Genomic DNA, 25874 nt, shown 5'->3' on the forward strand with positions numbered 1-25874 from the left:
AGAAAAAGCTGCAGACGTGTCACCAAAACATGCGCAGTGTTAGGACGCCTGGGCGACCCGAGTTATATTTAGTACTCCTGGTGTTTAGTTCTTCGTTGTGCTTTGTGTCTCGTCGGCTCAGTTATGTTTACACGTCTGTTCTTTCCCCGTCTCATCTGTGCCCGTCTGCGTCTCAGCGTATGTTGCGTTACTTCCTGTTTTACTTTGGTAGTTTCCTGTCGGTGTGTGTTCTGTTTTGCTTCTCCCCTGTGTCGGCTGTGCGATTAGTTTCCCTCCTGAGCTTCATTCCCTCGTCTTGCATTTACTGTCTGTGTTTTTGTCTGTTCGCTGTGTTCTCCCTCATCCCTCGCTGCGTTTCGCCTGTTTTTCTATCTTGTTTACTTTAATGTATATTTCCAGTTTAGTTTTGTATTTCCTAGCTTCCAGCAATAAGGTCGAGAGTTTTGAGTCCATCTTTGCCTCTGCGAGTCTGCATTTGGGCTCCTTGCTACCAGCCACACACAGCAAACCTGACAGTGAGACACACTTAAAAGAAGCAGATGATTCTCTGGTGTTGTGAGGGAGAAACACTGTGAGTTTTACTTCATCTGATACTATGGATACATGTTTGGTATTAGCCGTTTACTTTGCAGCTTGATGTAATCCTCTGTACTTCAACTGATGAAGGTTTCTCGTTCCTAGACTATGACGCTGACATGCCCGTGTCTTCTCCACTTGCATGGACACGGCTCTCATACTAAAAGCAATTTCAACACTTGGACTCAACCTCAGATATGCTGTCTGCTTAATTTATTGTGGAATTACAAGGAAATGTAAATGCTTGGCAGTCAATTATCCAATTATATTAGAGCATCTGAAACTATTAAATGTAGGTATAGACTAAATATAAACATTAAAAAACGTAAATATTTAATGCAGTAATCTCAGTAAAATCTTTAATAAAAATTGTGTGTCCTTGAAACTTGTTTGATTTGGAGGCAAAATTACAAACGTTTGCTCAAATATTAATGATGCTTATGTGTAAGTTCAATGAGGAAGCTCTGTAGTCATGTATCTGTCTGCTTCCACATGTTTGGTGGCTAATCTAAGCTTTGCATCACTTCCACTTTCCCACGGTGCCAAACCCACTGGGACATCACTGGTTTAGTCTTCTTCAGGCCAATCAGCCTCCACTCTGTGTACTAGAAATCTCACCTGTCCTTCATGCAACCCACCTCCTCCACATCTCTGCGTCTCCCATGTTACTCAGGCTTCATCCAAGCCTCCATCTTTATCTCCACTACCAGCGTCTAGACGCCGGGGTCCTTCCCTAGTTCCCATGGCCGCAGTGATTCTGTTCTGCTGTGAAGGGCCACTGGATTTATTAAATTCTGCATATCAGTAAATCATGTTTGGTTCCTTCTAATGAGCTCTCCTTATTGAAATGGACCTACTGTAAAATCTGAAAAGTTTATCAACACTGTACACACAGTTTAGAATAGTTTGCAAAGTGAACTAACACTAAACGAAGAAAATGTGTGGACCCAAAAGCAGACACGGGAGAGAGGAAACTAAGCGAGCTGTTTATTAGGTTGATGGCAAACTGGAGAACAACTAACAACTAACCTGAAACCTAAACTGGGAAAAACTAAAACATGAAAACTGACATGACATAAACAGAACCTGAAGCTTAAGAGTAAAATCTGAGTCGAGACTCATAGAAACTTGTAGCCAGACAAACAGAGGAAGATAGAGGACGTAAATATAAAGAAGAGTAGACGAGGAAAAACCTGGGGAAACACAGCTGCCATGAATGAACATGACGCCACAGGGGAAGCAAAACTTAACACACCGAACATGGAAACAAGACTTTCAAAAGAAAACAGGAAACGTAATGGAGCGTAGGCTTGACCATTAGAACATGGAGCACGCAGACATTAAATCTCTGAGCAGACATGGAACACAGGAGCTGTGTCCCAAAACGTCGGCTGCATCCTTCGGAGGACCCGGCCCACGTAGACCGCGAAGGCCGGGTCCTCCGAAGACCGAGAAGGCCGGAAGTGCGAGGCTGTGAAATGGGACGGTCTAGCCTTCAGATTAGCGTCACCGCTGTCTCAGTGGAGTTTAATAAACTCGGCCGTCTCCTCCGTGCTGTCTAAAATATAACAGGACACTGGCGTAAATTCTCGACCGTCTCACACTTCTGTTTAATCAGTTTTCTGTTTGACGTTTATTCAGCTGTGTGAAAATCCCGGAGGAACCAACCCGATGGATTAATAAAGTTTTATTTAATCTAATAATCTAATAATTTTGATCTCAGCCAAACTGATTTACTCCGGAACAAATAAAACACAGAAAAAGCCAAACAATAACATTTTTAAGTTATCCGAGTGACTTATATCATGTTTAACCTGAGTAGCGAAAAAGCGGGGGTCTGAAAACGACGAAGCCGGGAGTCCGCTGCTCTCGCCGGCTGGAGTGACCATTGAACCCCCGGCTAGCTATCGAGCTAGTGGGTAACAGACGTCTCCAAAAACGTCAGCGCACTTTTGCAAATATGCGATGTCTTGATAAACCGAGCAGATATTTGAAGTTTACACAGCTACTTTCTCGCCTGAAAATATGTTAAAAGTTTATTTTGTGGCCCAGAAAGATTAATAAGAGTAATTTTAAAACTTAGTAGCAGCTGCCATTGTTGGCAGCTGAAATTTGGCTGGGCCGCGCTATGAATTCTGGGATATGGTGTGCCACGAAGGACACACCCGACCCATCCTTCAAATTCGGGGAAATGAAGGACGTATTTGTCGGCCGCATTTGAAGGAGTCGACGAATTGGGACAGCCTTCGTCGCCTGGCTGTGACGTAATCGGCCTTCAAATGCAGCCTCCGAAGGATGCAGCCGACGTTTTGGGACACAGCTACGGAGAGACTAAAGCACTGGCGTGACTGAAAGTAGAACATGGAGGACAGGAAAAGACTCAGGAGACAGAAGAAACATAAACTAGACTAAAACTCAACCAAGACAAACTAATAATAATAGCAGAACTTCACATATTTCAATATAACATAAGAAATCAAAAATACAAAATATACTGAAAATGCTGGGTTGCAGACCCATCCTGACAGAAAAGCAAGACAAAAAGTTAAAAGTGATTTACAGTAAAGTAAAATGATTCACAGACGTCTTATCTGTGAAATTATGAGTAAATATGGGGGGAAACACTTAGCTTGATTTATACCTGTTGACAATTCCACAAAACTGTTTTGAGACAGCTTTGTGGAGCTCTTGAAAGCTGAGATATTTCTAAATCTAAATTTCAAATTAGCTGTCACCTCAAATCTCAGCCATTCTAGAGTTGAGATGGATCCATACAGCTTCTTCTCAGTAAGCCCCCCTTTGTCACTGTGTTCGCTGCCTTGACAGACCCAATATAAGGAGCAAAATGTGGTGGCATTATATGTGCTGTCAGGAGCATACCCCTTTCTACATCACGACACAGGTTGGAGTTCTGAGGCAAACATCCAGCCAACAAGTTATTAGCATTTTTTTATTTGTGCACTTTTTTAAACAATTAGAACCGACGTTGTGCAGCGAACGCCACTAAACTTTTACATAAATAAATGTGTGCAGCACTACTTTCTTTTCGTACTTTAAATTTCAGCTTCTCCAAGGTAAGCACGAAGAAAAGACTCGGCACACTTATTGTTGCAATGACCTGTATTACTGTGGGTCATCCTTCCACCGGTGTAAACAAGACTGTTATTTATCTCTTCACGTTCTCTCCTTCCTCTGTTCTAAGCCAATTAGAGCTCTTACTCGCCGCTATCAACCCGACACAAGCTTGTCATAATTGCAGCGATAAGCCTCGCACTCCTCCCTCTCTCCCATCCGCTCTGTTTTCCATCTCATTAACATTCATTTTCACCCTAATTGAGCTTAATAAGAAAATAATGTTTGACATTAAATCCTTGTGAACATGTGCCCCAGCTGATCACTGCGTCTGTTTGTTCTTTCACAGCAAATATTTTACTTTGTCAGGGGTTTGTTTGCTTGCCTTGCTCGGCTGTGCGCCTGCTGTAACAGCCTACTTAGAATTCCCACTTTCCATTTGCTTTGCGCTGACCTCTTGCCGTCGTTATGCTGAAGTTAGACTCTACTTTCCTTAAACGTCTTCATCAAGTTTTGCTTAGTTTGGACTTTTGCTTGCAACAGTGGCTGCATCCATAAATTCCCAAGATAAAGCATCCAAAACACTGACCACTGCATTTAGACACTGTGCCAGTCAACTTCATCGATTTTATTTTTCTCAAAGCCTGTGGCAATACTTTTTTGATATACTGTGACCTTGTGGGTGGGTACAGCATTTTTTCCCAAAGTAATCAATGATCATTATACAGCCAAATAGAAAGGAGACTGGGAGAAGGAAGCTGAAGCATGAGGTGTGTTCAATACAACCCTGGATGTCTGTAGAACAAAACATTGATTGTATTCCTTATATTGCTAACAATGATGGTTAAATAACAGTTCACACCTCATATATACTGGATAGTTTACCAGAGGACATGTATTGAACAGCAATAAGCTGCAGAGACATGAGATTGAGATAAAAAGTCATGTATATGAGGAGATTTACTCTGAGGAGAGAAAATCAACCACTTTCCAGACGTAGCTGAATGGAGCTTCATCATGTCTATTGATGGAGAACAGCTTTAGCCTAAATATCACTTCAAAAACTAACAAACAAACAATCAAAACGGCTGATTTACCTTTGAAATTATAGATTTTTTTTGCCACTTGGTGGAAGCAGAACATATACAGTACTGTGCAAAAGTTTTAGGTAGGTGTGGAAAAAATGCTGTAAACAAAGAGAGCTTTCAGAAATATAAACGATTGGTTATTGGCCCCAAATGTATTCTGCAGCAGGACAACGACCCAAACACACAGCCAACGTCATTAAGTGCTATCCTCAGCATGAAGAATAACAAGAAGTCCTGGAAGTGATGGTACGACCCCCACAGAGCCCTGATCTCAATATCATCGTGTGTCTGGGATCAGAGACAGAAGGATGTGAGCAAGCCGACATCCACAGAAGATCTGTGCTTAGTTCTCCAAGATGTTTGGAACGACCTACCAGCCGAGCTCCTTCAAAAACTGTCTAGAAGAAGGCAAAGAGTGGTCGCACCAAACATTGATGTGATTTAGATTCTCCTTTGCTCCTCCTCTGCATTGTTGATTGATGATAATAAACGATTAACACTTCCATTCATGAAAGCTTTCTGTGTTTACAGCATTTTCCCCTCACCTGCCTAAACCTTTGCAAACTATACACATATATAGCCCTGTGCAAAGGTTATTTGGGATTTCTAAATTAAAAGTAACTTATATTTGACACTTTCAGTTCAGATCTAGTTCAGGTGTTTAATATGGCCATCATATTACTCCCCGTCGTTCTGTTTGGGTACACATAATAAGAAATATGCTTGTATACTAATCCAAAGCACTGAAAGGTAAAGTGTTAGTCCTGTAGTTGTAACTCCAGGCTAGCAACCCCTTTCAAATAAAATTAATCACGTGAATCATGTGAAGCCACATTAATTCCAACATATTAAAAACAGCAGATATAATATATAGATTCATTTTACATATGAAATGGCTTCCATTTGTTCGCTTTACTTTGCCTATAAAATGTATTTGGAGAAATCGTGATTTTAATCTACCGCTGAATATTTCATGTTTCATTCCCATGAAGCCATTAGCTACAATGGGAAAGGCGACACCCTTAATGAATGTGACTAGGAGAGACTGTGACAGCCAGCGGGGACTACAAAAGTCTTCAGCACTGGACAAGTGATAATAAAACCAGACTGAATTTAATAGCAGACTCTTGTACTGTACAAATGTACTTGTTTTAAAATCTCCTCATTACAACAAAATAAATGAAAGCAAGTTATGATGTAGGCTTGGCTGGAAAAACAACAGGAAGAGGAAATGTGTGTGCTCAGGCGCGTGTGCTGATGCCCAGCCTGACTCAGTCTTGGCTTCAGCTATAACAATTATCAAGCTGGAAATAACAATCATTAGTGATGACCCAGATGCAATGAAAGGCAGAATTTATATTAGAGGCTTTTTCACTTCTAGAATTTGAAATAATGACATATTAGACTGGATCAGGTTTTTATTATCACTAAGATATTAAACCATTGACGGACGTTTCCAATTAGATGTTTGACCATATTATGACACTGTGAATGCAAAGGTAGCGTTTGGTAGGTTGGAAAATATTCATTTTGGGTCAGCAGTCAGGTACATACTGTTAGGATGGCTTTAACCACACCTAATGTAGTTGGAGTGGTTAAAGCCGTCCTTAATCTGCTCTGTGGGTAAGAGCTCTCTGACTCTAAGGGTCTGCAAATTAACCAAGCAGAAACCTCTGAACCGAATGAAGCGCCAAGAACTGCAGTTCTAGAAAGAAAACTTAAAACTATCTGTAAAAGTATTTAAAACAAACAAAAACAAAGTTTCCTCCTTTTAATGAGCTGCACAGGAATGGGATTTTTGAATATCTGCTTTTTATCATTTTGTTTTATTTTGCTTTGCCGATAACTAAAGATAGGTGTGCACACTCCAGCACTTCAACTTCGTTCCCAAATCTAACAATTTCTGACCGAAACAAAATAAAAAATAACACAACACAACAAAGTACTACTGTTGGGACTTCTTCTAGGTGTGGACGCCTGAAACCAGCGGTGACTACAGAGGTCTATAAACCAAAGCCATGACTTGATGATGGTACAGCACGTTAAGTCTCAGCCCTACATGTCTGTAGATTATAGATTACAGTCACATGATCTCTGTTTTCTTGCACCTCCCAATTCAATTGCATAAACAACTAAACAAGACACTCAACTCTGTCACCTGTAGCGCCTGCAGGCTGCCGTTTACCTCAGCTTTGTGCAAGGAGCTTGATGGAGTCGATGGAGTCGGTGGAGTGATAATGAGGTGAGCTGAGGGAATCCTGCTCCTTTCCATCTGTGAGCGCTGTTGTTCGCTGGCGTCGGTGAAACTTTCTTTGAAGCAGATCTAACTTTGTCGGACTTGGACACTTTGCAATGAAACTTATACGATGTGAGAATGTAATCAAACTGCTCGTCAGAGGGAAAGTTTGATTTTTAAGACGTTTAATCATTAACTGGTGTAATGTTAGCTTAGAGAGCAGTGCAGAGGATGAGGACACGATGAGAAAGATGATGAGGAAAATTTGCGTGGGCAAATCACGTATGTCATTTGAAAGAGCTATTAGTGATCTTTAAATTAAAAGTAACTTGTAAGTGTTACTATAGCCAAATACATAAACACAGATATGCAGAGCAACGATGTCCATCTCAGCCACTGGTTTCAAGATGGCAGGGTAACAACAACCAGTGTATTTTTAATTTTACGTTTAGAAGAATGAATCAATTTTCTAGAAGAAACCATCACACACTAATCAATAATACGTACAGCATCATTTTTTCTATTAAATAACCTCAAAGATTTACCTTTAAAGCTGCTTTATAAAGTCATGAAGAAGCAGCATCTACGTGAGGCAAGAAAATCACTCAAGGATCAGTCAGCTGCTTTTGGAAAAACACTTTCTTAATAACACTAAGATCACAGTTTCCTGCTTAATAAATCAGATTTTCTAATAGCGTGTGAATACTGTCCACAGTTAACTTCAGCTCCTCTATTAAAAAGCGACACTAATTATTAAACAGTGTTTGAATGTGGTGCTGACTCCACATCTTCATACTTTAAAAAAATACATCATTATTATTCATGAAAATGTAAGGCCTTCCCATTTTCCATACTTTCTGTTACCGTCTCATCTGAGTCCTTCACATTAGTCACCGTGCCATCACGTGTCTCTGCTGAGCGTCTCCATACTGAATACGATACCATTTTCTTTTAATGGAAAATGTCCCTGGATATTTATTCGCTGCTCTGCTTCTTCTTTTCAACACAGTTTCTGTCGTCTTCCACAGAGTTTAACGTACAAACTTTTGTTGGACCCAAAAACTTTATTTCACTGAGCTATTAAATCAAAAACTGTAAGTTAAGAGAGGTTGTTTTAAAGCTGCTGCTTTGTGGGTTTTTGTACAGTAACACATATTTGGTCATTTTGCCTCTGTACACCACCACTACTATTTAAAAAAAAAGTATTGCATTCACCGACACATATTTATTCACAGCGCTCAATTACAGTGGAAACCATGTGGAGTGGTAAAGCTAACAATCTGGTATGTTCCTAAATGCATAAATAGAGCAGATACCTCAGCAACACCAGAACACCTGAAAGGCTTGATGGTCGAACGATTTCCCTGAAAACAACTTCATAACATCGAGTCTCAAACATTCCCAAGGAGGAAGCTGCGTCATCGTCACAGTCTACAACAACAAGGCATCAGCATGACTGTCAATAACAGATGCATGCAGGCACAAACCACTGGTTACACTCAAGAACATCTGAAAGACACCCAGTTGAACACCCTCACTTATGCCTGATTTCAGAAAACAGGATAAGATCAATTGACTTAAAACGCAGAGCTTCTCTGCCAGTGTCTTCTTTTCCTTTCTAAGGGAGATGGCTTTCGTTAGGCTGAAACCCCCCAGGGCAGAAACACTAGTGGACACCTCAAACAGACTCTAACGTTCTTTTAACATAAAAGAAACCTCAAACTTCTGACTGATGGCACGAACTGCCTGAATACAAAGACCATCCAAATACCACCAACACCAATAATAATTATTCTGATATTTTTTTATTTTTGTATGTTTCCAGGTGTCAGTGTGACACTAAAGAAACCTTTATTTGAACTATTGAAACGTATTAATAACTTGAGAACAAAAGAGAAATATGGAAAGTGACAGTTAATGTGTGGAGGAGTCTGTGAATCAGTGAAACAATGAAAAAGTGATAACCACCAGATCTGAACACGGCTCAAACACATGCTGACCTGGTAGGAGTCTGTGGCCTCACGGTCCACTGAGCGGCTGACTGACACGGCTCCTGAATTCATGTCAATGGTGAAGAGACCTTTGGGATCCTGGTCAGCACCGGGGCCTGTCATTCGGAATATTTGTTCCCTTGGCTCCCCCGTTGAAATCAGCTGCAGACATATGGACACACACACATATTCATTCTAGTAAAAGAAGCTTACAGAGGCTTCAATGGTGATGCAAATCCCTGATAACTACCAATTAAAATTTTATAACAGACTTTGATTTAATTTCATCAGTTGGTAAATTCATCTCATCTGAAACAAGAAATTTCACATCATTTCCCTGAGCACTGGAGGCCTGCTGGGACTGCTTGCACATGCATCATCAGATTCCAGTGATATAAGTGGAACAGTTCAATAATTCATATAAAGAACAGTTTTTCTTAATAATTAAGTGAAAATGTTATTGTTTTGTTGCTTTTATCATTGTTGTAATTTAGGTCACAGGAAAAAGGTTTTGAACTAAACGCTAAATTAAACACTGTGAACAAAGCAGTGATGCTTTTCAGGAATTCTGCCAATCTAGTTGGCTCACGGTTCTTTTTTCTGAGGCGGGAATGATCTGACCCCGGTGCTTTTTGGATAGAGGCACTCACATGAGTCTGTCATAGCCAGCAGCATGAGCGGGTACCCCAGGAACAGGAACAGGCCGGTGCAGAAAAAGAAAAACAGACAGAACAAAGCATTTTAGTAACAAATTTAGCAACAGTTACTAAAGCTCCTGAAAGGGCAAAAAGTGAGAGATTATCTGGATTACACACTATTATAACTAAACACCACCTTCATCGTCAATATATCAAATGAGGAATAAATACAATAAAATATAATATATTAAAAAAATATAATAAAAAGGAATAAATTAGCATATTTTTCGGACCATAAGGCTTTTATCGAGTGGAAAAAAGTTTGCGTTCATCCTCCAGCTTCACTGTGTTTATGCTAACATAGCTGTGTAACTAGCGATCACGTAGCACATCATTATATACCAGCTAGCCAAACTTCAGTAACCCTACAAACGTCACTGCTGTTTAGTTTCCTGTCTTCATTTATGTTGGAAGTGACAGCAGAGCTGTACGTTTGAATTTTTCAGAAATCTCTCAGTCAGAACATGCTATATCATGTTTAGGTGGAAGCTAGCGAGCTAACTTCCTGCTAACTCTATTAAACTTCATAAATTCTGTTTTGCTGGATGCCTGGATGTTACAACTGGTAGAGCAGCCACACTGATCATTTTATTAAAGATGAAAGAATTTAGACAGTTTGTAACTCTCAGTGATGCTGCAGTGTTCGTTTGACTTTGGGAGTTTTGGACCCAGAACATCTTACTATTCGTCACTGATTGAAGAAAATAAGAACAACCCCAGGTTTCTCTTCAGCACTGTAGCCAGGCTGACAAACAGTCAGAGCTCTATTGAGCCAACCATCCCTTTAACGTTAACTAGTAATGACTTCATGAACTTCTTCACAAATAAAATTTTAATCATTAGAGAAAAAATTACCAATAATCATCCCACAGATGTAATATTATCTACAGCTACTCTTAGTACCATTGATGTTAAGTTAGACTCTTTTTCTCCAATTGATCTTTCTGAGTTAACTTCAATAATTACTTCCTCCAAACCATCAACGTGTCTTTTAGACCCCATTCCTACAAAACTGCTCAAAGAAGTCCTGCCATTAATTAATGCTTCGATCTTAAATATGATCAAACTATCTCTAATAATCGGCTATGTACCACAGGCCTTCAAGCTGGCTGTAGTTAAACCTTTACTTAAAAAGCATCTCTAGACCCAGCAGTCTTAGCTAATTATAGGCCAATCTCCAACCTTCCTTTCATATCAAAAATCCTTGAAAGAGTAGTTGTCAAACAGCTAACAGATCATCGGCAGAGGAATGGTTTACTTGAAGAGTTTCATCCTATTAGAGCGATTAGAACATGCTGTAGGTATTACAGGTACTGCACTGCAGTGGTTTGTATCATATCTATCTAATAGACTCCAGTTTGTTCATGTAAATGGAGAGTCCTCTTCACACACTGAGGTTAATTATGGAGTTCCACAGGGTTCAGTGCTAGGACCAATTCTGTTTACATTATACATGCTTCCCTTAGGCAGCATCATTAGAAGACATAGCATACATTTTCACTGCTATGCAGATGACACCCAGCTCTATCTGTCCATGAAGCCAGATAACACACACCAATGAGTTAAACTGCAGGAATGTCTTAAAGACATAAAGACCTGGATGGCCGCTAACTTTCTGCTTCTTAATTCAGATCAAACTGAGGTTACTGTACTCGGCCCTGAAAATCTTAGAAATATGGTCTCTAACCACGTTCTTACTCTGGGTGGCATTACCTTGGCCTCCAGTAATGCCGTGAGGAACCTTGGAGTCATTTTGACCAGGACATGTCCTTCAACGCACATATTAAACAAATATGTAGGATTGCTTTCTTCCATTTGTGCAACATCTCTAAAGTTGGAAATATCCTGTCTCAGAGTGACGCTGAAAAACTAGTTCATGCATTTATTACTTCCAGGCTGGACGACTGTAATTCATTATTATCAGGAAGTCCTAAAAACTCCCTGAAAAGCCTTCAGCTGATCCAAAATGCTGCAGCAAGAGTCCTGACAGGGACTAGAAAGAGAGAGCAGATTTCTCCTGTTTTGGCTTCCTGTTAAATCCAGAATTCAAAATCCTGCTCCTCACATACAAGGTCTTAAATAATCAGGCCCCATCTTATCTTAATGACCTTGTAGGACCATATCACCCTGTTAGAGCACTTTGCTCTCGCTCTGCAGGCCTACTTGTTGTTCCTAGAGTATTTAAAAGTAGAATAGGAGGCAGAGCCTTCAGTTTTCATGCCCCTCTTCTGTGGAACCAGCTTCCAGTTTGGATTCAGGAGACAGACACTATCTCTACTTTCAAGATTAGGATTCAAACTTTCCCCCTGAATCCTCCCTTAGTTATGCTGCAATAGACGTAGGCTGCTGCATTGAATCATATCTGTTATTAACCTCTGTCTCTCTTCCACAGCATGTCTTTATCCTGTCTTCCTTCTCTCACCCCAACCAATCACAGCAGATGGCCCCGCCCCTCCCTGAGCCTGGTTGTGTCGGAGGTTTCTTCCTGTTAAAATGAAGTTTTTCCTTCCCACTGTCGCCAAAGTGCTTGCTCATAGTGGGTCATATGATTGTTGGGTTTTCTCTGTATCTATTATTGTACAATCTACTGTACAATATAAGGCGCCTTGAGGCGACTGTTGTTGTGATTTGGCGCTGTATAAATAAAATTGAATTGAATAGATTACTCCACGAAGCTCCTGAGTACGACAGCCGCAATGCTCCAACAATCCATCAAGCGGTGCGGCTTCATAGCTTACTAAAGTTGTACTAAAACATTTTTGACAGATTTTTGAGCGCCGTGTAGCACATAATATTGGTTCGGGGTCAGTAAGCACAACCAGAATTCATATGTAAGGCCCACTGTCGATTTTTGAGAAGGTTAAAGGATTTTAAGTGCACCTTATAGTGTGGAAAATACGGTATGTTACATCTTCATATTTCTTATGAATTATGGGGTTACACTGCATATTCACAAATGTTCTGTTCAAAACATTGTGACCCGAAGAACCAGGCTGTCAAAACCATGACAACTTTAAAAGCTCTAGAAATCATTACCCCCAAAAGGTAAGGATATAGAATTAGATACTTCTGACCTCATTGGCCAAATTAATGAGTGATTAGAGATTTGTAGGAATTGAGAATATTTGGCAAGTTTGTATACAGCGACTAGAAAACAGTAAAGATAAGGTGTGTGTGTGTCTGTGTGATTTCATTTGAATGATTCATTTCCTGTCTCGTCTTATGGATCAGTGTAGCTCACACCTCACGTTGTGTATTTTTTTTAAACTTATCAAAAATAAATAAAGTAAATCACACAAAAATGTTCAGAAAACAAAGGAAACCAAAACATCTTGAAATCCATCACTTCTATAAATTTGTTCTTTCTAAATGCCACAGAAGCACGCCGAGGGTCATCACCAGTGTCAGCACTCTGGGCCTCAACACTGTCGCTGTGTCAAGGACCTAAATGGTCACCCTGTATGGTGCCTGTGATAAGAGAAATGCCACGAGGCTGCCTTTAATGAGAATACACTTCAATGGGACAGCAGCTAAAATGAAGGCCTTTCTACTCCCACTTGAAAGAGCATGGGACATGAGACTACAGCGTTACAAGCCTGCACCAGATGAAGCTGAAATGCTTATAGCCTCTCCAGAGCTCTCTGCCATTTATCTCTATGTCGTGCTTCATCTTTTCCCTCTGCTCCCTCTCGCTCTAAGGCTCCTTGGTCCCCCGGTTCTTACTCTCTCTAATATGTCCATCCTAGCTCTTCTGTTAAGCATCAATATTTCTTTATATAGTCATCCTTTTCCATTTCCTCTTGTGCTTCTTCTTTTTAAAACATAAAGAAACATCCACATTTTTAAAAAAGCTTAGCAGTAGGCAGCTTTTTATGAATAAGCGCCGCATGCTGAGAATATCTCCTCTTGGCTTTTGTTTTGCTTTTTTTTTCTTTAAAAAAATGTCAATATTAAAAATTAGAACGGCGTAAAACGTCGTCTTCGTAGGACAGAACGCGAAAACAAAACCCAGCGCTGCACACACTCAAACAGGTGGCACTGCTGTCATTAAAGACAGAGATATTTCTGGTCTGTAATCACAGTGACAGCCAGCACCTGCAGAGAGTGACAAACTGGGTCAGATGAAGAGAAGTGAAAAAGAATGAGGTGCAACATTAGTTGGATTCACAGATGGCTTGGCATCAAACTTTGATAGGCGTGGGGGGGAGTGGAGGGAAAAACAAGAACAGTTGTAGAGGGAGGCAGGATGAGGAGAGAGTAAGTGAGAGAGGCGGATGTAGGGACTGTGGGAGAGGGAGAGATCACTGATAAAGGCACAATAACTTCAGCTGGAGAGTAGCTGAAGTGTCAGGAGAAGTTTAGGCTGATTAGACGATGTCTCTGTGGGGCCCCAGCGTGATAATTTACTGTGCACACGACACATACTCTCTGTGATGTACACGCATGCTGGCGAAGAAATGTGCTCCCAGTGGCTTTGTCTCCACTGAGTCTGTCTCCCTGTGTGTGTGTGTGTGTGTGTGTGTGTGTGTGTGTGTGTGTGTGTGTGTGTGTGTGTGTGTGTGTGCGTCTGTGTGTGCGTCTGTGTGTGTGTGTGTGTGTGTGTGTGTGTGTGTGTGTGTGTGTGTGTGTGTGTGTGTGTGTGTGGGAGGACTGATGGGAGAATCTCACCTCTTTCTATCAGATCTCATTACCACCCAAGCATACATGAAAGACTGCTGGGCTTGTGATACTGCAGGAAGATGACAAGAGGTGTGCTGCTGCTCTGCAACACCAAACAGCAGCTTGTTGAAAAAATGAGCAGCAAAACAATAAGACCAACAGCAGAGTGTGTAAGTTTATGATTGGTTTTGGTGTGTTAAAACCAGCGTATGCCAAATGTCGGGTGGATGAGGAATAAAACCTTGTATAGGTGTGTGTAGCTGCATACCTGTGATTAGTGATGTGAAACAGGAGTTGAAATACCGAGTACAGCCTTACTGCTTCCGTGGGAATTATACGTAGCAGTAAGCTGCTGCTAATCAAATGCACTTTATTAATGAATCATGAGCAGGTGTGAGCACCTCTGTAAAAACAGAACTTTGGAAAGTTTGCAGCTCTGGAGCATTCAACTGTGCGTTAACATAATGCCACAATCTACCCAGGAGTGGATGCTGTGACAAATTTACCCCAAAGTCCCCAACGCTCAGATAAACTGCAAATAAAAAATAACATAATAAATTATAAGCCTGGATCAGCATGTTAGATGTCAATCTTTACTACAGAACACGACTAGAAAAAAAGCTGAACAACAACAACAACAACAAACTTTATCTATACAGCACATTTAAAAACCAGTGGTGTACCAAAGTGCTTAACATGCAAGAGGGTAAGATGAAGTAACAGGGAAGGATGAGGGCTATGGCAAGGTACCAAAATGTGCTAGCAGCTTGAATGGCATTAAAACACACGAAGGCAAAAGAATTGCATATAAAAGCATAAAAGAAGGCTAAGTGTAGAGGATAAAACAGTCAAAAAAAATGTAAAATGAAGATAAGAATAAGCGTTAAGCTAACTATCAAGCAAGTGTTAACTGGTAGAAAAGGCGAGGCTAAATAAGTGGGTTTTTAACTGCGATTTGAAGGAATGGATGGAAACAGACTCGCGGACAGCGATGGGGAGGTTATTCCATAAATCGGGTGCAGCCAAGGAAAACGCGCGGTCACCTCTAGTCTTCAGCCGAGATCTCAGCAGTACCAGGAGTGACCGGGAAGATGATCTTAATGCTCTAGTAGGGGTGTATGATCTAAGTAGCTCAATGAGGTAGCTTGGTGCTATATTGTTCCAATGCAGATCAGCAAGGACAGGGGTAATAGAGACACGCCGCCCACTACCAGTAAGGAGACGAGCAGCTATGGAGGAGAGTAGAGTTAAGACCAAAGTAAAGTGAGTTGCTGGTTTCAAAAGCTGTTTACCAGGAGAAAGCCTCTTGTTTCCTAGAAGAACACTGCAGCACAGCTACAGTTTGCAAAGTTGCATTTGAGCAAACTTTGGAAACAACGGTTTTTTTTGGTTAAAAAAGGAGATGTCTGGCCATAATGCACCGCACCCTGCTTGGTAAGAAAAACACAGCATGTCAGTACAAACACCTCATTGTGACTGCCCAGTACATTCTGATGGTTTGGGCTTGTTTTGCAGTCATAGGGGAACGCTGCACTCATGGATTTGACTATGAACTCCTTTGTTCATCATCTGATTAGAGTGAGACGTCAGGCTAAAGCTCGGCCGAAACTGGGTCGTACAACAAGACGATGATTGAAAGCACAGCAGCAAAAATCAAGGTGCTGCGTTGGCCCTGCCACGGTCCAGACCTCAGTCTGACTGAAATGCTGTGGTGGGACCTTAAGAGAGCTGTCAGAGATGGGCATAACGCGTTACTGTAATCCGATTACTTTTTTCAAGTAGCGAGTAAAGTAAGGGATTACTATTGCAAAAACAGTAATTAGATCACCGTTACTTTCCCGTAGGAACGCTGCGTTACTGCGTTACTAAAACCGTGATTTTTTTGCGAGAATGTCTCATGACAGTGACGTAAGCGAGTGCGACGTTCGTGACAACAGCTGTGTGCAGATCAACAATGGATCATATATGGAGTGCAGAGAGAGTATGAGCGTGCAGCGTTTAAAGCGTGGAAGTACTGACCTTACTTTGAGTTTGATTCCATAAAAAGTGACAAAAACATTAGTGTCCGCTGTGCGTGGGAAGAAAACTTCTTTTTACAGCGAAAAACCCCTAAACTTCCAACAAGCACCGAGTAGCTACGACGTAATGGGAAACTCACAGAGACACTGGCGTATCCTTCCACTGACCGCGGCACACCTGCACCGCTGAGTCTTTGATTTTATTTATTTTCTGCTGTGTTTCACTTGCATCTATTTGAAAGACTGAGTGTAAACACAAAAAATATTTTATTTTATGAGCTGGAATGTGCAGAAAATAGGTTTAAATGTTAAACTAATTTCTTCCAGTCAGTGAATGTTGCAGATAATTACATTTTTGCTTGATGCATAAAGTTAAAAGATTAAAACTAATAAAACATGTTTTAAAAAGAGACTTTTCCATTTGATTACATTTTATATGATGGATTATGCAGAAAAAGTAGAATTGGGCTGAAAAATCTTTCACTTTATCACCTGTTCAGGTTGTAAATCGTGTTTTTAAAAAGTAACTAAGTAATTAATTACTTTTGAAAATAAGTAATCAGTAAAGTAATGGGATTACTTTTTGGGGAAGTAATCAGTAATTAGTTACTGATTACTTTTTTCAAGTAACTTGACCAACACAGAGCTGTGCACAAACAAATGCCAGCAAACCTCAAATGGATAATTTTATAAAGAAGAGTGGGCCAAAAATTCTCCCCATCGATGTGAGACACTCGTTAAAGTCAAACAGAAAATAATTTAAACTTCTGCAGGACACTGAATCATAGGCTATGCACAGGACACGACTGAATGTACAAAGATATCTTCATGAAAAACACATATTTAATATAAAGTTAGTCTAAAGAAAACATGATCAGTCTGAGTCATTAACATGCAAAAGCCTTCCACACACACTACGCATGTCCTTGTACTTTTTAAGGGAGAACGAGGGAGTATTCTGACTCGTGTGTGTGTGTGTGTGTGTGTGTGTGTGTGTGTGTGTGTGTGTGTGTGTGTGTGTGTGTGTGTGTGTGTGTGTGTGTGTGTGTGAGAGAAAGAGAGAGAGAGGGGAAGAGTATCCAGTAGCATCCCTCAGTGATGCTTCTGTTATCCCTGTCAAGGTCACACAGCCAGCTGCGAATGACAATCACCAGCCATAAAAGGACTCCTGGGACCGCGCCAGTGTGTGAGTGTGTGTGTGCATGTGTACAAGCATGCAAAGCTCGGAACAGCGCTTTGCCTGATTGTCCTGCCACTCCAGCCTGCTAATGAGGGGGACGAGACAGAAAGGCCTAGTGAAGACGCGGACAAACAGAGCAGGGCCAGTCCTCCACGCTGGACGATGGGAAACACAGTTGGGCTAATTAACAGGCTGGTTAGTGAGGGCTCTGCTAATCATTATCCATCAGCCAATACAATCTGAACCAATCACAATGAGCTGAGAGGAGCAACAATCAAGAGGAACCCATGTGGGGGAAAAAAGGAGCATGAACACAAGAGTGTTATTAAGCATCAAGACTGTGCTAAGAGGGTCAGCTGGAACTGCTGTAATGGGAAATTCTGCTCTTGAAAACAAACTCTCGTTCACACAGTTTAGCGTGCCCTTGTTACCTTTATAAGTGATTTTTTCCCCCATGGCAACAGGTTTGTGACATTCAAGTTCACACACCAACAAATGGAGAGCACAGAAAAAAAATAGGATTTTTATTTTAAAAAACAGAAATAAATGGAACTGCTAGCGTCTCGATGGGCTTTGGTTGCCTGCATCGGTTTTTCTCAGGCAGATGGATGACCAATCTTTCAATCTTGCTCAGGCTCACACATCGACAGCATCTCTCACGTAGTTCACAGCTGACAAATCTGGTTTTTATTGCATCCCCTCATTTTTCTAAGTCCCTCTCATCAAAATGGATTTCACATGGGCTATGTGTGTCTGGAAGTCTGCGTCCGATAGTTTTAGCTCGCTGTCGGCGAACACCAAAACGAGCATGATTGTCATGCTGAAAGACAAACGGTGAGATAGAGTCAAGAACTTTGTGGGTTTTCTTTAGACAATTAAGCAAATCAGTTAGATCTGATGAGAGGGCTGAAGGCGGCCTAGTTTTCTGATATTGTAGCTTCTTTATGTAAGAACAGGAAGACAAAGACGGAGACAGTGGTTGGAGAAAAGATGCAAAAGTTTAAAGGAAGAAACACTACAGCTGACAGACACCAGATAGAGGGTGAAAAGACAACAGACACATACAGACTGACAGGCAGAGCAAATCAGGCTGCGCTCCTCACAGAAACAATGAAACAAAGGTGTCAGAAACATCTACTCGCTGTACTATGTTTGAGGCTGAGGCTACAACCAAACCGGGGCCTCATTCCTCTCACCAGCAGAACTTTATTGGTGCTGTCATGTCGAGTCAGACACGTTGAGTTGATTTGTGAGCTGGACCCAAAGGTAAAGAAGGATAAACACAGGCTGAATAACTGACAGCTTCAGTACAAAAAGTTAAGATTGCTCTGCTGATTGAAGGGTTTGAGACTCCGTGTTGACACGTCGGAGACTTTGGTGGGTATTTAATGAAGCTTCCTCCTTTTTTTTCTAGACTATAAATTTGTATTTATTTTACTATTAACCACTCACTCTGATATAAAGGCTTGTTTGAAAATTTAAAGACTTTCTATTAGGACTAGAGATGGCACGATACCACTTTTTTATGTCCGATACCGATATCATAAATTTGGATATCGGCCGATACGATATGAATCCGATATAGTGTGTTTTCAATCAATAAAGCTGTTTTTTAAATATCTTGCTGCATTTTGTATACGTTTATACTCAAGTTTAAAAAACAAACAAACACTAAAGCTATTCTGTTATACCTGTATGCAAAAAATATACTGCACCCAAAAAATGTCATAGTTCAGCAAAACTGATCAATCTAATAAACTTAAACCTGCAGCATCCTCCCTATTCTGGTATTTTAAAGAGTACTTAGCAGAAACATTAAGCAACCTAACTAATAGGGTTGCAAACTCCCAGCAAAAAAAAAAAAGGGAACCCCCCACCCTCTACCTCATGATGCTTAATCGACGTAATCAACCTTAATCTGATCCAGTGTGGAAGAAAAATGCACAGAAATAAATTATTTTTCAAGAATAATTAAATAGATTCAACATCTTTCTTCAACAGAACTGCACAGATGGTACCTTCCCAAAGGAAAAAGTACTGTAGCTTACTAGGGTATGTTAGACTTAACAGTTACTATATACAGTAATGGACTTCTATACTTTTTACATCAGATTAAAACTTTGGGTGTAAGATTCAGATAAATATTAAATAATTAAAAGCTCGACATTTTAAATGAGAATAAGAAAGAAAAGTATGTCTTTGTGCCCCCTTTTCCCTGTTCATGCCCTATCGGCCCCCCTGGCTAAACTTTGCTAGATCCGCCCCTGCACAGTTACAGCCGTCAGCTGCGTAGAAAAAGATCCTCGAGTAGAAAGTAATATTGTTAAAATTCTAACAACAGCTGATCAAGCTTAAACGTGCTGCTGTTGTTCAGCCGCTGGTTTCCTCTTTCTGGCACGAAGTGGGCCAAAAACAAACCAGAGAGACGGACTCGCGACAGAAAAGCCGATCAGCTGATCATTGATCTGTATTAACAGACCTCTCTGCATTGAATCATATCTGTTATTAACCTCTGTCTCTCTTCCACAGCATGTCTTTATCCTGTCTTCCTTCTCTCACCCCAACCGGTCGCAGCAGATGGCCCCGCCCCTCCCTGAGCCTGGTTCTGCCGGAGGTTTCTTCCTGTTAAAAGGGAGCTTTTCCTTCCCACTGTCGCCAAAGTGCTTGCTCATAGGGGGTCATATGATTGTTGGGTTTTTCTCTTATGAAGCGCCTTGAGGCGACTTTTGTTGTGATTTGGCGCTATATAAATAAAATTGAATTGAATTGAATTGATAAGTTTCACGATTGAAGTAGCAGCAAGAAGAGAGAGAGAGAGAGAGAGAGGCAGTCGCTCCAGGTATCGGTTGTTAAGCTTAATGCGGGAATGCTTTACAAACATTCAGAGATGAACTTACACACTTGCTTTACTTCTCTCTGGGATCACTTCCTTGGAGATGAAATGCTGGTTTGGTAGCGAAGCTCCAAAAACTCAACCAGACCGCCGACAGGTCTCACAGGCCACAACCGCTCTATCACGTGATGCATACTGCTCCAAAGTGCTACGGTTATGAGCCGAGTTACGCCATGTTGCAAGTTTTGTGAGGTACTTGTTTGATATTTAATGGATCGGATTACATTTTTTATTTCTCTCCGATATCCGATCCAGTAATTTAGGTCAGTATCGGACCGATACCGATACGTAATATCGGATCGGTCCATCTCTAATTAGGACCACAAAACTTGCCCAGACTGCTTTCTCAGAGCCTGTCCAAGCAGCTGGGATGCAGACCTGGAGCCAATTAGAAACATATTTTCTGCTTAATTCGCTGTAAGTTTTATCTCTTTTAAAGTGGATGTGAAATACTACATGTATAAAGATGATGGAGCGCTGTTCTCAAAAACAACCATGGATTTAACGCCGTCTGTGAAGCTGGATTTAAGCGTTCCGTTTTAGAGCATCTTAGGTCAGGACAGAACATCACGTCACTGGGTTGGTTGGTTATATATCTGTGGACAGGGCTGGACTGGGACATAACATCAGCAATGATGTACACTGTCTGAACTATCTACAACACATGGTGGAAACCTGAAATTAAGACAGAGAAGACTAGAGGTGAGACATGACCATTAGTGAATATTAACATTGATAAATGACAGAAAAAAAAAAAAAAAAAAAAAGATAAATGACAGATTTTTGCCACATCAATAAACGGCAGGGCAAAATATTTTTTCTAACATGGCAACCTTTAAAAAGTGAAAGGAGACAGAAAGACAGGTGAGAAAGAATAAAACTTGATTGACTTTTTAATGGCATTTTACACACAGTACTGGTGCAGAATCTAGAAAGTGTGGGAAAATACTGGCATCATATACAGTACTTCTGAAGAAATTATGATGGGACCCTCAAAAAAATTACTATGTACAATAATGGATTTCTATACATTTTACATCAGATGAAAACTTTGATTGTAAGATTCAGATAATTATTTATTCAAAGTGAGACATTTTAAATGAGAATAAGAAAGTATTTCTTTGTGCCCCCCTCTCCCTGTTAATGCCCTACCTGCCCCCCTGCCATAACTTTGCTAGACCCGCCCCTGCACAGTTACCAGCTGTCAGCTACTTAGAAAAGGATCCTGGTGTTATTTGTCTCTCAGAAACAGTTGATAACTTCAACTCATCCATGTCACCTAAAAGGTAAACCTGTTTCTCCATCACAGCTCTGATGATCCAGTAAGGACATCTCCTGGTTTCATCTTCATGTTTCCCTCTCACCAGATAACCAAACCATATCATGACCAGCAGCTTTACAGCTGTGGCTCCAGCAAACATCAGCTGATATTAGAAATTAATATTAAATCAATTCTAACAACAGCTGATCAAGCTTAAACTGCTGCTGTTGTTTAGCGCGACATCTGCTGGTTTCCTCTTTCTGGTGCAAAGTGGGCGATAAACAAACGAGAGAGAAAAGCCGATCAGCTGATCATTGATCAGTTTCATGATCGAAGTAGAAACAGGAGAGGGAGGGGGGAGGATGAGAGCAGAAGAAACAGCTGTGCAGCGTAAACACAGAGTAACTCCAGCTTTGTGCCTTTTTCATTATAGCTAAAGTCCGGGACAAACTGTTCCTTTTCACCTCAATACAAAACGCGTAATATTTTCTCTGAATACCAGACGATTCAGCTTTTTACGGGACGGTTGGCAATTCTACTAACTAACCTTATGAATAAAATAAAGTTCAATAACATCATAGCACCCATCCAGCTGTATAGAAACTCCGTCATGCTAGCTAGTACGCAGTACGAGTTATTGTAACTGACTGCAAAAAGTCAGCACAACAACAATAAATTATATCTAAACTTGGTTTATATCTGTTTATATCTGTCCCAGTGTCAGTTCACCTGACACTGGGACCAGCGGCCGCCTCGGGTCTCTCCTCCTCCTGCCTTCCCTTTCCCTCATCCACCTGCTGGCCTCCACCACTTGCTAATGTTACTGACTCTGTGGAAGCTCCGCTATAGCCACCACAAAACAACTGAGTTATTTTTACACATCTGCCAGCATCTGGCCAATCCACCACCTCTCATTGTTTTTTCCGTAACGGAAAAGCAACAGATTCCAGTGACAGAAAAAGACAGATGAACTTGAAACGCTGGGTCCAATACAGCTTTGTTGCTTGGTTCTCAATTACATTCTATCCTGTGTTTCCCAGGGTTCAACTTTCAGTTTTTCCTTTGGTCATCACTTGTGATTGGCTCCCAACCAGATTTAATGGGGTCTTATGGCTTTAGGAGAATTGCAATTTGAAACATCCCTTAGATAAAGGGAAACAGCTCAAAACTGGAGCAAGCTGTTGGCTGGACGATCAAACGAGAGCCAAAAAAAGAGACAGAAACCCAGTAAAAATCCCAACTTTCCAAAAACACAACAATACTTTTTCTGTTTGTTAGTTTTTGTGCAATAAAAAACTGTATTTTCAGTCTTTTACAGGAGGACTTACCAAACTGCCAAAAACTAATACTGCAGCAATCACAATGGCTGAAAAATAAGGAGTTCATGAAAAATAAATAAATAAATCCTTCTGTCTGAAAGAAACAATTTACCTGTTAGGTTTGGGGAGTGTCTGTGTGGAGTGCTCAGTGGATCTGCGCTCGACAGTGCAGCCTAGGCGGAGTAGTCGAGTGCAGATCCACTGAGCGCTCAACACAGACAGCATCGTCAGAAGAAAAGTTGATAAAATAAATTAAAAATGTTGTATTGTTCGATACATATGTGTACTGAACCGAAAGCACTGTATCGAACGGTTCAATATCGATACGAGTATCGTTGCACCCCTAATATTTATAGGTCAAGGAAAACATTTCTCCCTGAAGCTTCAAGTTATTTTATCAGCCTTCTATCCCCACATGACAGAATGACTCACACTTAATCCCAAACAAGAAGGCAAAAAATGAAAATTAAAAATTAAAAAAACCTTTTAAGATGAAGCATTTAGACCACATGGGCTGATTTGACTGACTTGTCTTCCTAAATACAACAGTCTAAAAATGGTCCTATTAGCTGACTAATTATCTATTAGAGACTGAAGTGGCATCTACAAAGAGAAACGTTTAAGCATATCTGTTTCAATGCATGTTCCAGCTGTTGTGTGAGCTGTTTAAGGGCTCCGGAGGGAGGGCAGGGGGGAGACCTCTGTATCAAAACACTTCCACAGCTAGCAGGAGGTGTGACATAAACAACAAGGTTCTTAGCCTTCCCCTGTGAGCCCTGCTGACAGCTGACCCCCCCCCCAAAGTACACACACACATTGCACATGTGCACATATGCACACACTACACATTCAAATTGTATTCCTCTCGGTGTTTCTCACTGCTTATCTCTCAGAGGGAAGAAGGAAGGATGAAAAATGAATGGCTGCCACATGGAAGTAGTACGGTTGTATAAGAAGAAGAAAAGCTATTGGTGTGGAAAATCAATTCCGCCAAGTCACCAACACATAGCTTCTATTAGGTAAAATAGCCAACATTAGCCTGTCTTCTCATGCAGAGCTGAGGGATGAAGGGGTACCGGCATGAATGTATGGAATGCACAAACAGTGATGAGAAGCAGGAATTGGGAAACTAGAAGGACGGTTAAGGCATCCCAGTGGAAGAAGAGAGTGAGAAAATAATGAATGTCATGTAGGCACAATGCTCCTGTTGCTTGTTTGAATGCATAAGTACTGCGCAGGGTAAACTGCTCCTCCTGTGTCACTGGTTAACGCTCTGCCCAGTCAGGTCCAGAGCATACTGCAGAAATAATGTGTCCCATACAGATTACTCTATTCTGCTGACTCTTATCTTCCTGCTGTTGGCAAGGCAAGAAATTTGCACGACCCCATGGCCAACAGTTGTCCCGCAAAAGTATCACCTGGTGGTCTGACACACTTGGTCCGGTCCAACCTTGTATCTCCAGGCTTTACAGGGACCATACTGAGCACAGCATTAGAATGAGGGGTAGAGCCGCTTTGTGCCGTGGTCATGCTCTCCAGGGCACAATTATCTGTTATGTGCAAGGCTCAGAGAGGGATATCTTTTTTATTTTAGTCTGAGTGAGCATTGAGAGCTGTGGATGATCTCTCAGTGCCCAGCCTTAGAGCAAAGCTCATAAATCAAAGCTTTGTAAAACAGATCAATATAAATACCTTACACAGGTGTCCAAGTGTTTGACTTTTGGTTGATCGTTTGTTCTGAAAGTGATTTAAATGTTGCATGTGAAAAAGTGAAATAAAACACGTCTGAGAGAGAAACTGGAGAGTGTCGAGCAAGTTATGAATGTTTTTAATCTCCCATACAAGTAATCAGCTGCGTCACCTTTGCTTTGTCACCAGGACACACTTAGTTTCTTTTCTGTGATGAAAGAATCAGGCAACATGCTGCGGAGAGAATTTACCAAAAGTCCAAATGTAAACTTTTTTCTGTAACACACGTTTCACATTTGTGTTTTAATAAATGTGCACATGAAGGTTTAAATTCAGGGATGTTTGCAAATGTTTGCACTAGAGATGGACCGATCCGATATTACGTATCGGTATCGGTCCGATACTGACCTAAATTACTGGATCGGATATCGGAGAAAAATAAAAAATGTAATCCGATCCATTAAATATCACGAAAGCACCTCACAAAACTTGCAACACGCCGTAACTCGCCTCAGAACGTTAGCACGTCGGAGCAGTATGCATCACGTGATAGAGCGGCTGTGGCATGCGGGACCTGTCGATGGTCTGGATAGCATGTGGAGCTTCGCTAGCAACCCGGCATTTCATCTCCGACAAAGTTATCCCCGAGAGAAGTAAAGCAAGTGTGTAAGTCCATCTCTGAATGTTTGTAAAGCATTCCTGCGTTAAGCTTAACAAGCGACTGCGTCTTCTTGCTGCTACTTCAATCATGAAACTGCTTAACGATCAGCTGATCGGCTTTTCTGTCGCGAGTCCGTCTCTCTGGTTTGTTTTTGGCCCACTTTGCACCAGAAAGAGGAAACCAGCGGCTGAACAACAGCAGCACGTTTAAGCTTGATCAGCTGTTGTTAGAATTTATTTAATATTACTTTCTACTCGAGGATCTTTTTCTACGTAGCTGACGGCTGGTAACTGTGCAGGGGCGGATCTAGCAAAGTTTAGCCAGGGGGACCGATAGGGCATTAACAGGGAAAAGGGGGCACAAAGACATACTTTTCTTTCTTATTCTCATTTAAAATGTCGAGCTTTTAATAAATAATTATCTGAATCTTACACCCAAAGTTTTAATTTGATGCAAAATGTATAGAAGTCCATTACTGTATATAGTGACTATTAAGTCTAATATATATACCCTAGTAAGCTATAGTACTTTTT

General features: G+C 41.0%; 1 protein-coding gene across 2 annotated transcripts in view; it reads right to left on the reverse strand.

Annotated features, from left to right (window-relative positions):
• The window catches only part of cdh13 (cadherin 13, H-cadherin (heart)), a 387431-nt gene that overhangs the window by 194837 nt on the left and 166720 nt on the right, over positions 1 to 25874 (reverse strand). For both annotated transcript variants that reach the window (XM_026176725.1, XM_026176726.1), the window contains exons 5-6: positions 9614 to 9619; positions 8973 to 9125 (exon numbers count right to left, since the gene is read on the reverse strand). In XM_026176725.1, coding sequence (XP_026032510.1) covers positions 8973 to 9125; positions 9614 to 9619 — 159 coding nt within the window. The remainder of the gene's footprint in view (positions 1 to 8972; positions 9126 to 9613; positions 9620 to 25874) is intronic.

Source organism: Astatotilapia calliptera, chromosome 7 (assembly GCF_900246225.1).
Source record: "Astatotilapia calliptera chromosome 7, fAstCal1.2, whole genome shotgun sequence".
Taxonomy (NCBI): Eukaryota; Metazoa; Chordata; class Actinopteri; order Cichliformes; family Cichlidae; genus Astatotilapia; species Astatotilapia calliptera.